Source organism: Staurois parvus, unplaced genomic scaffold (assembly GCF_062004578.1).
Source record: "Staurois parvus isolate SC_StPar_1 unplaced genomic scaffold, SC_StPar_1.0 ptg000848l, whole genome shotgun sequence".
NCBI lineage: Eukaryota > Metazoa > Chordata > Amphibia > Anura > Ranidae > Staurois > Staurois parvus.
The window spans coordinates 139,691-153,855 of record NW_028318644.1 but is presented as its reverse complement, the minus strand read 5'-3'; the positions used below and the strand labels follow the sequence as shown (position 1 = coordinate 153,855).

Sequence of the window (14,165 nt, the reverse complement as noted above, 5' to 3'; positions counted from 1 at the left end):
GGTGGCTGTGTGCGTGTGTGTGTGTGTGTGGGGGGGGGGGGGGGCGGCTAAGTAACATGGATTTTATCCGGCTATTTGAAATTTTTGAGTCAGCATTTGTCGAAATATAATTTTGTACACAATCACAAAGAGACCTGGGATTTCGGTATCTTGCAGTCTATGGTTGGTTCCCAGGACCGATGGCTGCCTGCACCAGTGTTCTGCATTCATGGGCTTCAGTTTCCATGTTTTGTGGTACCAACATACTTGTGTATTATCCCCGGGACTCCAGTAGTAGTTGTAGGGCAGGTTCCCTGGGTGCCAGGGGTGATACCCATGACCAATGCATGGAGGGTCTGATAGATGACTGTAGATGGCAAACCGCATCACACCCAAAATACAGAATGCAGGACATATCTCAATGCATTGGCATGCAGCCCAGTGGTGTGAACAGACTCTGCTGATATCGTAGATTCCATCAGGTTCATGTACTTTGTTAGCTCCGGAGAAAGCAACAAATGAAGTGATTTGGTTTTCATGAACACATTTTCTGCTCCTGCAGACATGGCTGATTGTTGGCCTCCAAACGGTGACTTTCCATCTCTTGTACATTAGGTTACCTAAAGGGACTCTCCTAAGGAGCTGGCTCACCAAATCCCGTCCACGGCTTCTCCTGTTCATTGCTGGGTTAAAGAGACCTCAAGTCACCCTTATGAGGAGGAAGAGGATGAAACGTACCAAAGTTGCAAAGGCCACGTAAGCGGTAAATAGAGTACTGGTTAGAGGAAGTACTAAGGCTAAGCCAAGAGTGGCCCCAATCGTAATCTCAGATGAGACAGCTGGAGAGCAGAAGAGGGGCTCGGGACTGAAGCCTTATGGGAGGAAATGGTCTGAGCACAGATTCATGACTTATTTCTGGAAATTTTATTCTCTTTGAATTGACAAATTTTGGACAGAATAGCAGTCTTAAAATGTTGGCATCCACTTCTAATGCACCACACAGCCTTTGATTATCAGCAGCCAATATTGGGGGGGCGGGTACCCGACAACCCCCAATAATAAAAGGGAGAGCTAAAAGCTGCCCATACATGCTTCCATTTTTTTTTTTTGTTCAGCCAGGCAGTGATGCGATGTGGATGCAGGAATTCTCCCTGCTGTATTCTGACAGTGGGACTTCCCCTTCATCACAATACACTGGTCATTGGATCTGATTGGTTGCATGCGCTGAACAAGTGAACAGCCAGCCAGCCAGATAGACCGACTTCTCATGAATGGGAATGGCTATTCATGGATCGAGATCCAGCTGGTTCTTGCTGAATGGATCCATGTATGGCCAGCTTTAGAGTCGCTGTGCTGCACGAACGAGTCAACAACAAGCCAGCCAGATAGACCGACTTCTCATGAATGGGAATGGCTATTCATGGATCGAGATCCAGCTGGTTCTTGCTGAATGGATCCATGTATGGCCAGCTTTAGAGTCGCTGTGCTGCACGAACGAGTCAACAACAAGCCAGCCAGATAGACCGACTTCTCATGAATGGGAATGGCTATTCATGGATCGAGATCCAGCTGGTTCTTGCTGAATGGATCCATGTATGGCCAGCTTTAGTGTCGTTGTGCTGCACGAACGAGTCAACAACAAGCCAGCCAGATAGACCGACTTCTCATGAATGGGAATGGCTATTCATGGATCGAGATCCAGCTGGTTCTTGCTGAATGGATCCATGTATGGCCAGCTTTAGAGTCGCTGTGCTGCACGAACGAGTCAACAACAAGCCAGCCAGATAGACCGACTTCTCATGAATGGGAATGGCTATTCATGGATCGAGATCCAGCTGGTTCTTGCTGAATGGATCCATGTATGGCCAGCTTTAGTGTCGTTGTGCTGGAGCCAAGTGTTTCATCTTAATTAAAGAGGCACTTCAGTCTTTAAAAAAAATATATATATATATATAAGAAGTCATTGGCTATAAGAACTGTACAAATCCTGGAGCTGCTCACTGAAAAATGAGATATGACCCCGTGCCTGGGACCCAGTGCTGTCTTTTTGCAGTCGGATCTCCTATCGGCTGTGGGTCCTCGGTGCCACCATTTTGGATATTATGAAAAATAACCAAAAGAGCTTCCTAGTGCCAAATCCTTTTGAAAACAGAACAAAAAAAAGCCGGACTACTAAGTACAGCAAAAATATTGGATCTTTGGGCACCGTAAAAGACCACACAGTAAAGTATATATAACCATTTATTGACATAAGAGTCATATATTCTTTATAGGACCCATGGTACAAACATGCCCCCTTAGGGGCCAAAAAAAAGAAAAATCATAATTATGAGCACAATGCCTCCCTCGCATACATGAAGATCACTAAGCACATAATTACAATAAATGCAATATACATTCATCAAAAAATGGTCAACGCATTTCGCCTGTGCATTTGGCTTCTTCACAACCGTAACTTGAGTATCAGGGAGAATAGTGCTACTGCATATATAAGGAATACAAAATAAATATACAGACAAGCACACAAATGTACATATAATAAATAAAATACATGTATAAAAAACCAAGCTAGGCTTACGTGGAGAAGGCGGATCAGCGGCAAGGAAGTCTAGAAGGTGGGCATAGGGGGCCAGAGCACGAGGTGGGCCACAAAGAGACTGAGGCCAATTGATCTTTTCATACTACAATTGGCCTTTGAGTCTGTTTGTGGCCCTCCTCATGCTCTGGCCCCCTATGTCCGCCCTCCAGACTTCCTTGGCGCTGATCTGCCTTCTCCACGTAAGCCTAGCTTGGTTTTACTGTCAGAGATTATAGCAGTGTACCTACAAGGAAGCCCCAGTTAGGCCATTTAGGAGCCGAGTAATTCCTCTGGCTCCAGCTTGGACTCCCATTTTAGTCCTGCTTACCCTTTTTCTTGATTGAGGGTCTATTTTGGGATGTTCTACCCATGTAGATCTACACTTTGTACATATATACTAACCCTAACAACCCCGACGAAGTGAATGCCAAAGCCTGAGAAACACGTCAAGTACCACCCTCCCCCACCTATAAATAATATACTATAGAAGATTAAAGTGATAATAAAGGCAGACTATTTTTTATTATAAAATAACAAACAGTTGTACTTACCTGCCCTGTAATGAGTTTGCACAGAGTAGCACCGATCTTCCTCTTCTCTGGTCCCCTGCTGGTACTCCTGGCTCCTCCCTCCTGCTTAGGGCCCCCACAGCAAGCCATTCACACACAGCGTGGCTCAGCCCCGCCCCTGATCTCAACTCAGTGGCTCACTGGCTGTGATTGACAGTAGCGAGAGCCAATGGCTACTGCTGCTGTTTCATCCAAAGAGGATGGAGAGACCTGAGACCTTGTGCTTAGGTAAGTTTTAGGGGAGCTGCTGCACACCTTAACGCATAGATTGAGTCTTTAGAAGAACTTTATTAGATTTCTATTAGTAGAAGAAAATACTACCAATATATAGTTTTTGAGCGTACTTTATGTGGCAGTAGATAGTGAAGTCATTATATATTTTCTATCCAAACTGTAACATTTATCATGTTTTGTACTATATCCAGGTATTTAATGTATTTTAAAAAAGTGCAAAAGTAATGTAACCAGCCGCTCCCCCATATTATGCCCCCCATTCCAAGTGCCCAACTATCCTGAATCCTCTAACTGAAAATAAACCCAAGATGGCAGTCAGACCGAACAGCAGAGGGCAGTGGGTCTGGAAGTAGTAGTGGGCTATTGGCCCCACAAGCCGGTATTACATGACAAACCAGTGATAGGGCCAGGTATATCTGAAATTAATTGGTCCAAGTACCCAGTCAGTCATAGCAAGCAGAGATTGACTCCAAAACCCTGCAGGTTGAGGATAGCAGGACAGTGTGGATCAGCAATTCCAAGAAATTCATGCTCCAGGTAGGGGACAGCAAGCATGCAGGAGCAGCTGGCACTTTCTGTGAGGTGGGCTCCACTGAGGAAGAGATGGTGGAATATGATGTGGCAAACCACATTTGGGTGCTGAGGCTGGGAGAGCAGAGTTCTGAAGGAGAAGCAGAAGTGTGAGAGCAGAGAAGTTCTGGAAGCAGAGAAGTGTATTGAAAAGTCAGGACACTTTACAGCAGACAGACGAGAACGGGTCTAAAACGTCATGTGGTGGGACAGGCACATCTGCTAGGACCTCCAATGTAGGACAGCAGTGCTCTGCAGTGTGGTCCTTTTCTAAGACTCCACTGCCCGCAGTGTCCTTTCCATCTGCAGAAGATAGGTTGCAGCCACTTGGGCCCCAGCTGAATGCTGAACCACGTGATTTGCTGGAAGTACCACCTTGTAGAGAGAACTTGGCTGCAACAGTTCTGCCATCTTCTTCCTGCTGCATCTAATGAGAGCGAGGCAAGGTTTACTAGGGGCCTGAGAGGTCCATCACTTTCTACCTGTAGCAGTGAAAATGGTAAGAGGATCAAATGGAAGACTTCAGAAGAGGTTGGAACCTCAGCCATCACCAAAACCCCTACCCCCGTCTCAAGTGGGAACCTTCAACTTGCAGGCTTCTCTTTCTCAGTTACTGAAGTGGAAGAAAAGCTCTGCCCTAATGACACCATAACTGGTGCCTGAATGAGGGTTTTGGTAAATTTCTGGCACTGAAACTCCTTCAATACTAGCTAGTGGAAACCACTTCCTTCCACCGATCCATGGCCTGTGTGCCCCCCACAGGTGGAGATAAGCAGCCGACATTATTTTCTCAGAAGCCATCAGTGTCATTTATGATCACATAGAGCAAATGTGGCACTGGGACCGCACTGTCATCATCAGCCCACCACCCATGACCACCTACACAGCGCTGAGCAAACTTTTTGGCGCTATATAAATACTGTATAATAATAATAATAAACTATTAAAGCAAACATGGGCAGGGACAGCATGTCTCATTCACTTCACACTGGGTGAACCTTTTGGTGGCTGGGAATGATGCAACAAAGAGAACACATTCTGGAGCCCCCCCTTCGCTTCTATGAAAAAGCCAAAAGGTCCCACCAAACTCTTCCGATTATTCGAATAACCAGCAAAAGTCCCCAACTAACGGGAAACATAGGACTGGAAAAATGCACGTCACTGGATTAATCTCAGTCCACATATTAGGAACAACGAATGAGGGAAGTTATTATAGATGATTTATATGGCACCAACAGTGTGCACAGCACTGTACATAATAAAAGGAGCAGAAACTAGAATACGACATCCAGCACACGAGACGAATAACATGCTCTCCTTACACAGTGAGCACAATTATTAGGCAACTTGTATTTTTGAGGATTCATTTCATTCTTGAACAACTCCAGTGCTCTCGGCCAATCCAAAATGTTAATAAACCTCAAACCTGAATATTTAAGAAAATAAAAGTGAAGTTTTGGCTTTCTTAGGAGAATATCGATGTGTGCACAATTATTGGGCGACTATTAGTGTGCAGTATTATTATGCAACTAAATGAAAAACTAACATTTTCCCATCTCAGTTGTATATTTTCATCTGTTAAAGTGAGAATAAGAAAAAACAACAAAAAATGTACAAATAAACATTCAGTGACCTGTATAGCGCCCCCTTCTTTTCATTACCAGTCATAAGCCTTCCATTCATGCAGTTTCTTGATCTGTTGACGATCAACTTTTTGTGCAGCAGCAACCACAGCCTCCCAGACGCTGTTCAGAGCAGTGGACTGTTTCCTTCACCGCAAATCTTCCGTTTAAGAGGGGCCTACAAGTCTTCCATAGGGTTTAGGTCCAGTGAGGAAGGCGGCCATGTCATTCTTCTTTCATCTTTCAAGCCTTTATTGGCTAGCCATGCAGTGGAGTACTTCAATGCATGCGATGGAGCATTGTCCTGCATAATATCATGGTCTTCTTGAAAGATGCAGACTTGTTCCTGCACCACTGCTTGAAGAAAGTGTCTTCTAAAAAACGGCAGGAGGTTTGGGAGTTGAATTTGAATCCATCTTCAACCCGAAAAGGTCCAACTACCTCATCTTTAACCAGTTCCCAACCTCGCTATAGTCGAAGGACAGCCACATTGCAGTTGTATGGTTCTGGGACGATGTCCATTGATGTCATTTCAGAACACGCCCCCTGTGTGCCCCCAGTGATCACTGTGTCCTACGGCCACAACTGATCATGTTATATGCTAAACGGCCAATCACGGCGGCCTTTTACCACGTGATCAGCTGTGTCCAATGACAGATCACCGGGTAAATACAGTTGCCGGTTCTTGGCTGCACTTTCCTCACGCTGTCATAGCATGAGGAAAGTAATGCCAAGAACCGGCAATTGTCAGTGAAGGGATCGGTACTGATTATCAGGGCACTGATGATCAGTGCCCAGCAGTGCCACCCACCTGTGCCCTGCAATGCCAACCTCCTGTACCCAACAGTGCCGCCCACCTGTGCCCTGCAATGCCAACCACCTGTGCCCAGCAGTGCAACCAACCTGTGCTCTGCAATGCCAACCACCTGTACCCAACAGTGCCACCCACCTGTGCCCTGCAATGCCAACCACCTGTACCTAATAGTGCCACCCACCTGTGCCCAGCAGTGCAATCAACCTGTGCCCTGTAATGCCAACCACCTGTACCCAACAGTGCCACCCACCTGTGCCCTGCAATGCCAACCACCTGTACCCAACAGTGCCACCCACCTGTGCCCTGCAATGCCAACCACCTGTACCCAACAGTGCCACCCACCTGTGCCCTGCAATGCCAACCACCTGTACCTAATAGTGCCACCCACCTGTGCCCAGCAGTGCAACCAACCTGTGCCCTGCAGTGCCACCCACCTGTACCCAGCAGTGCAACATCAGTGCCAGCTCGTAAGTGCTGCCTCATCAATGTCGCCTATCAGTGCTGCCTATCAACGCACATCAATGAAGGAGAAAAATTACCTGTTTGAAAAATGTTATAATAGAAACAAAGAAAAACCTTTTTTTAAATTTTTTTTCAGCTTTTTTTGTTTATAGCACAAAAAAAAAAAACACCGAGCAGAAAGTAAATACCACCAAAAGAAAGCTCTATTAATGTGAAAAAAAATGATAAAAATTTCATATGGGTACAGTGCTGCATGACTGCGCAATTGTCATTCAAAGCACAACAGCGCTGAAAGCTGAACAATGGGGTGATAGTGCTTGGTGGGTAGGAATGGGGTGATAGTGCTCGGTGGGCAGGAATGGGGTGACAGTGCTCGGTGGGCAGGAATGGGGTGATAGTGCTCGGTGGGCAGGAATGGGGTGACAGTGCTCGGTGGGCAGGGATGGGGTGATAGTGCTCAGTGGGCAGGAATGGGGTGACAGTGCTCGGTGGGCAGGAAGGGGGTGACAGTGCCTGGTAGGCGAGGGGTTAATAATACCAGCCCTTACTAGTACCACACCTCCACCTTGCTGGTGTCTGAGTGGAAGTGGAGCTCTGCGCCTGGTACTGATCCAGTCACAGACCCATCCATCTGGTCCATCAAGAGTCACTCTCAACTCATCAGTCCTTAAAACCTGTCTTCACATATTTCTTGGCCCAGTCTTGACGTCACCACTTCTGTGTCTTGTTCAGTGGTGGTCGGGTTTCAGCCTCTCCCACCTTGGCCATGTCTCTGAGCACTGACCCCTCGTACTTCTGGCCCCTCCAGGTAGGTTGCAGTTCTGGAATATGACAGAGCTGGAGGAGAACGGCTTCCTGGGAGCTTCACATTTCCTTCTTCTCACATCTTCCTGTGACCGTGTTGACTATTTGCAACAAAACGTTTGATGGTTCTGTGACCACACCCCAATATCTTAGCAATTTCAAGAGCTCTGCATCCCTCTGAAGGGCTTTGTACAATTTTTGACTTTTCAGAGTCAGTTCCATCTCATTTGTTTGGCCCATTTTGCCTGAAGAAAAGAAGCCGCCTAATAATGATGCACACCTTGATGAGGGTGTTGATTCAAAAAAAAAAACGATTCTGTGGTATTTAACACAAAATTTAAAATCTGTCTGTAAATACTGCAAAAAAAAACCAAACCATGCGGTAAGCTGTTAATTCCAATTCACAAACAGAACAGAAACTAAAAAAGATGCGATATTTATCACCAGGGTGTTACTGGCAGTATCACATGCAGTATTTTTTCAGATGCAGCGAGGGGGTCCCCCCCCCCAACCCTTGGGGTCTGGCTTCCCTAACAACCATCAACCACATGATAAATTACTGTAGGAAAATATGCGGTGAATACCGCAATTGATATTTTACCGCATGCATTACCTCCCCACATTTGTTCGGTCGGTATTTAGCGCTTAGTGAATTGACCCCATTGTGTTGGTGGTCCATGAGAAGAATGCCTTTATGCTGGCTGTCGGTGGAAAGCATGCTCCTGACACAGGAGTCAGTGAGAATACCCCCCTTGTGGATGGATGTAAAGACCATTGCTGGCTGTGGTTACTAATATGAGAGTCTTCAAGGATCCGGATGAGAACGGCTGATCTGAAAGTCCGACATGACTGGGACTCACTAGGGTAGCTTTAGAATCTTCATTCACTATACACCATGGTAACCACTTGACCTCTTGAAGGTTTTACCCCCCCCCCCCCCAGCCGCACTAAAAGAGCTTTCTTTCGGTCGTATTTAATCACCGGGTTTTTTTATATACACTGCTCAAAAAAAATGAAATGCGGACTTTGTAATCCGAGTCTAGCATCGAGTCAATGACACTCCTGGGATATTGACTGGTTATGTAAGTCACAGAGGGGGTTGTTCATCAGTTTCAGCTGCTTTGGTATTCATGAAATGAACAACAGGTGCACTAGATGGGCAACAATGAGACTACCACCAAAACAGGAAGGGTTTTACAGGTAGAGGCCACTGACATTTTTTCCCTACTCCTCTTTTCTGACTGTTTTTCACTCGTTTTGCATTTGGCTCGGGTCAGTGTCACTACTGATAACATGAGGCCATACCTGGACCCTACAGAGGTTGCACAGGCAGTCCAACTCCTCCAGGATGGTACATCAATACCTGCCATTGCCAGAAAGTTTGCTGTGTCTCCCAGCACAGTCTCAAGAGCATGGAGGAGATTCCAGGAGACAGGCAGTTCCTCTAGGAGGGCTGGACAGGGCCGTAGAAGGTGCTTAACCCATCAGCAGGACCGGTATCTGCTTCTTTGTGCAAAGAGGAACAGGATGAGCCCTGCCAGAGCCCTACAAAATGACCTCCAGCAGGCCACTGATGGGAATGTCTCTGACCAATCAGAAACAGACTTCATGAGGGTGGCCTGAGGGCCCAACATTCTCTAGTAGGCCTTGTGCTCACTGCCCGGAACCATAGAGCTCAACTGGAATTTGCCACTGAAAACCAAAATTGGCAGGTCCACCACTGGCGCCCTGTGCTTTTCACAGATGAGAGCAGGTTCCCCCTGAGCACGTGACAGACGTGAAAGGGTCTGGAGAAGCCGTGGAGAATGTTCTGCTGCCTGTAACATGGTTCAGCATGACCGTTTTGGTGGTGGGTCAGTGATGGTCTGGAGAGTCATATTCATGGGAGGGACACAGAGACCTCTACAGGCTAGACAATGGCACTGGTGAGGGGGGGTCCATGAGGTATCGGGATGAAATCCTTGAACCCATTGTCAGACCCTACGCTGGTGCAGTGGGTCCTGGGTTCCTCCTGGTGCAGTGGGTCCTGGGTTCCTCCTGGTGCGGGGGGTCCTGGGTTCCTCCTGGTGCGGGGGGTCCTGGGTTCCTCCTGGTGCGGGGGGTCCTGGGTTCCTCCTGGTGCGGGGGGTCCTGGGTTCCTCCTGGTGCGGTGGGTCCTGGGTTCCTCCTGGTGCGGTGGGTCCTGGGTTCCTCCTGGTGCGGGGGGTCCTGGGTTCCTCCTGGTGCGGGGGGTCCTGGGTTCCTCCTTGTGCATGACAATGCCCGGCCTCTTGTGGGGAGAGTATGCAGGCAGCTCCTGGAGAATGAAGGAATTGATACCATTAAATGGCCCCCACACTCGCCTGACCTAAATCCATTAGAACACTTCTGGGATGTCATGTTTCGGTCCATCTGACGCCACCAGGTTGCACCTCAGACTGTCTAGATCTGGTCCGATGGGGCATCCTTACGTCCCTAACACATTACTCAGTCCATATCAGTATAGATATCCAGCATGAGATTTTTCCCCATTGAGATCTGATAGGTTCTCAAAGTCTTCCTTTCATTTTTCTGAACAGTGTATATAAATAAATGATGAAATTCTGAAAATAAACACTATTTTGTTATACAATTTTGCAAGCAATCTTTTGTCATAAAATTTAGGCGAAAATGTATTCGGCTCCATTTCTTAGGTAAAAATAACCCAAATCAGTGTATATTATTTAGTCTGTAGGAACATTATAGAGTCTACAAAATATGGGATATAGATCTGAAAATGGATTAATCCTGATGTACTGATGGATCACTCAGAATCTGGTGCAGCTCTGCATGGCAGCCAATCAGCTTCTAACTTCAGCTTGTTCAGTTAAGCTTTGGCAATGAAACCTGGAAGCTGATTGGTTTCTGTGAAGAGTTGCACCAGATTTTGCACGGCCCAGTTTTAGTAAATCTCCCTCAATTTGTTTCCAGGTTTATTTTCATACAGGATAAATAATAAGCAAATGGTTATAACATCCAAGAGGTGCAAAAAGTAAAGCGCAGCCTAAAAGGAATATTACCAGGAAAATAAAACCTTACAAACGAGTTGTGTTCACTACTGACAAGGCTGATCTCTGCGTATAAATAGAAGTTATATATGAAAACAGCAAAGGAATAAGGTGTTATAATTACAGATCATTGCATATCCAGAAATCAGGTCTCAGCAAAGTTCTCCAGTTGATGATGTCCAGGCCAGATGATGATGCATCATATTGAAGGATAGTTTGTGTGATTATAGTTACCTTTGTTATATGAGGTACGGTCTCAGAGCAGACTTGTCTTTGCAGAGTGAGCGCCCGGTCCCCACATTTTCCGGAAGAAGTGCTGGCGAGGCCACGTGGAGATGTCTGTACCTGGCACCAGAAGACCAGAAGAGAAACCTGAAGGACAACCTGCAGTATGGACTTTTGTCACTCCCCAACCTTTGTCTGAAACCCAAATAATACACTTCTGTTCTATGTACTTCAGCCTGAGAGGAGTTTTTACTGCATTCTGGAGAGGGCGGGTTTCTCATCCTGTAGGGGACATTATGGTGTAAAAATATTCATCTGACACCAAAGATTAAAGTTCAGTGGGGCCCCTCCTGAGTACAAACAACTCAGTCAGAAGAAAGATGGAGGGCTTGGACAGCTTGACATTAAGACACACCATACGTTCCAGGTCTTGCTATGAGCTAGGGCTCTGCTGCTCAACCTCTGCAAAGCCAAAAACCCCAAATCAGTTAAAAAAAAGCTTAACATGCTCTTTTCCAAATTCCTCACTTTATATGTACCCAATAAGTTTACAATGCTCCTCAAGATTTCCTTCTTGAACTCCCCAAAAGTGTCTTTTACTTTTAGACACTGTTCACATTAGCACATCTCCTCAGTTGCAGGATTTCCAGTGCAACTTTGATCCGACTTTACATTCTCTGGACCAATGCAGTGCAGGCACCTTTTCAGAGTTTCTGCAACCGACTTGAACAGGTGCCATTGAAAATAATGGTCTGCGACTTGTCATGCGACTTTGATGGCCAAAGTCACATGACAGGTTGCACAAGTGTGAACGGAGCCTTAATAACAATTTGCAGCAACACAAGGCCATCTACTGTCCTGCTCCTCTCCAGGCTTTAATAGCACCAGAGCCACAGTTGTATTTGTTGGTGGTATTTAAGGCACCCAGAGTCCCATTCATCCAATGAGGCCAAATGAACTGGGAAAATGGAGCCCAGAATCCAGGAGTGAGGACATACTACCCTTGCCCTGTAATCTGTTGTTGGGCTGGTCTTGTATCCAATACAATGCTTAGTGATGGCCATGCATTGTCTTCAACAAACTCCAATTTCTATATAATAACACATGGAGAGAGTCTTTCCCAACATAATGTGTTACTATAGTAAAGATTTGCGATGGTTCCCCTGCGCCCCTAATTGAAGTTGTGTCGCAAATGCTGCACGTTTCATATCTACAGCTATAAGGAGGATAGGACATGGGACAACGTAGGGCGATGTACAACAGAAAATACGTTTTTCCTTCTTAGAGATACAGATGTTTGAGCTGCAGGTCAGTTATTAATATGGAAAGTAATGAAAAGGAATGAGAGGGGTAATTTGTGTTGTGTCGAAGGATGGAGTCACAGTGAGGTCAAGGGATCAATGTCCGGGACAGTATGCACCCAGGGATGAACACCCGGAATGCAAGAAATCTGCATTGTGGACATTCGTCCCTGGGCAAATACTGCCCTAAGCCTTCATACCGCAAGGTGCCCCATCCACCACAGCAGCTGTCCTAGAGTTTGATAGGCTGCCAGCAGCGGGGCTTGATGAGACACCTGGACCCTCCATGGCGACACAGATTCAGAAGACCCTCTGCTGCGGCACAAATCACCACATCCCATTCGTTTATTACAGATATGTATAGAGTGCCAACAATTTATATAGAACTTTAAATATATTGTTCAAGAAATGTGTCTTTTCTCTGTTCTCTTTCAAATCAAGTTCCAAATGTAAAACCAGCAGCTCTTCCTTCTACTCAGGCGCACATCAAGCAAGTGCAGGGAACTAAAGTGATTCAGGACCCAAGACAAGGGGCAGGGTGATGGAAAGCAAAGAGATGCATTCATAGAATATTTTGTTTTTCATGGACTGAAAGTTTCTAGAAGTGTCTTAGATCTGTCACACTATGTGCTCAACCTGAGATAAATGACCAATCACAATGGAGCCAACTTCTACTGATCAGTTCTGCAGGTCTTTTCTTTCTAGGGCAAAAGAGGTCCCCCCAGTGACCTCCTTGAGAAAGGTATCTGGTGATTCTCCAAAGAGGTGGTCCCTCTCAAACAGCAATCCCAAGAGGAATGTTTTGCACTGATGCTCACATGTGCTGGATTAACCCCTTAGCAGAGCTGGAAAAGTATGCCCCAACAGGCTCACTGTGTGTAAGAGTCAAAGTCCTACTCACCACAGATGGCCCAAAGAGGGTGCCCAAGAAGCCTCTGTGGGCACCCTCACAGCCACATCAGGGAATGGAGGCGAAGGACCCCATGCCACTCCCACTGGTCTTTGTCCCTCTACAGGCCCCTGTAAATTCTGCAGAATCTTGCTAGATTAAAAAAATGGGAGTACAAAATCAGAAATGTTTTTTCTTATCTCAGAAAGAAGATATCTATTCTCCCAGCACAATAGCAAAAAAACTGAGCAAGCTGGGAGGAGTTATACTGGGCTGCCCGGTCAGCTTTATTTGCCAATGTCCAGTCGCCTGAGGGCAGCATCATAACTCAATGTACCTGAATACTGTATGGCTAAAGCCATCGACACTGCTGTGCTGTCTGGTAGGGGTGTCAAACACAAAGCTTGCTAAGCAATTTATGCAGGTAAGGCAAAGGCAATATATATATATATGTGTGTGTGTGTGTTTCCACTTTGTATTTGGCAGTGTTATACAGGTGAAACTCGACAAATTAGAATATGGTGCAAAAGTTCATTTATTTCAGTGCAGCAACTTAAAAGGTGAAACTAATATATGAGACTCATTACATGCAAAGCAAGATAGTTCCAGCCGTGATTTGTCATCATTGTGATGATTATGGCTTACAGCTCATGAAAACCCCAAATCCACAATCTCACCCAAATGAGAATATTGTGAAAAGGTGGAATAATCTCGGCTCAAAGTGTCCCACTCTAATCAGCTCATTAAGCCATAACACCTGCAAAGGGTTCCTGAGCCTTTCAATGGTCTCTCAGTCTGGTTCAGTAGGAATCCCAATCATGGGAAAGACTGCTGACCTGACACCATCACTGACACCCTCCATAAGGAGGGAAAGCCTCAAAAGGTAATTACAGAAGAAGTTGGATGTTCCCAAAGTGCTGTATCAAAGCACATCAATAGAACGTTATGTGGGAGGGAAAGTGTGAAAGAAAAAGGTGCACAAGCAGCAGGGATGACCGCAGCCTGGAGAGGATTGGCAGGAAAAGGTGCACAAGCAGCAGGGATGACCGCAGCCTGGAGAGGATTGTCAGGAAAAGGCCATTCAAAAGTGTT

At 46.1% G+C, this 14,165-nt stretch overlaps 1 protein-coding gene across 3 annotated transcripts in view; it reads left to right on the top strand.

The window, feature by feature from the left end:
• The window catches only part of GNMT (glycine N-methyltransferase), a 122,785-nt gene extending 111,673 nt beyond the window's left edge, over positions 1 to 11,112 (top strand). Inside the window, exons 6-7 of one of the 3 annotated variants that reach the window (XM_089655552.1) lie at positions 595 to 735; positions 10,938 to 11,112. In XM_089655552.1, the coding sequence (XP_089511678.1) occupies positions 595 to 735; positions 10,938 to 11,034 (238 nt within the window). In that variant the 3' untranslated portion in view covers positions 11,035 to 11,112. Of the gene's footprint in view, positions 1 to 594; positions 743 to 10,937 lie in introns of all 3 variants that reach the window. The other 2 variants (XM_089655554.1, XM_089655555.1) reach the window with 2 other exon arrangements.
• Positions 11,113 to 14,165: the final 3,053 nt, after the last annotated feature.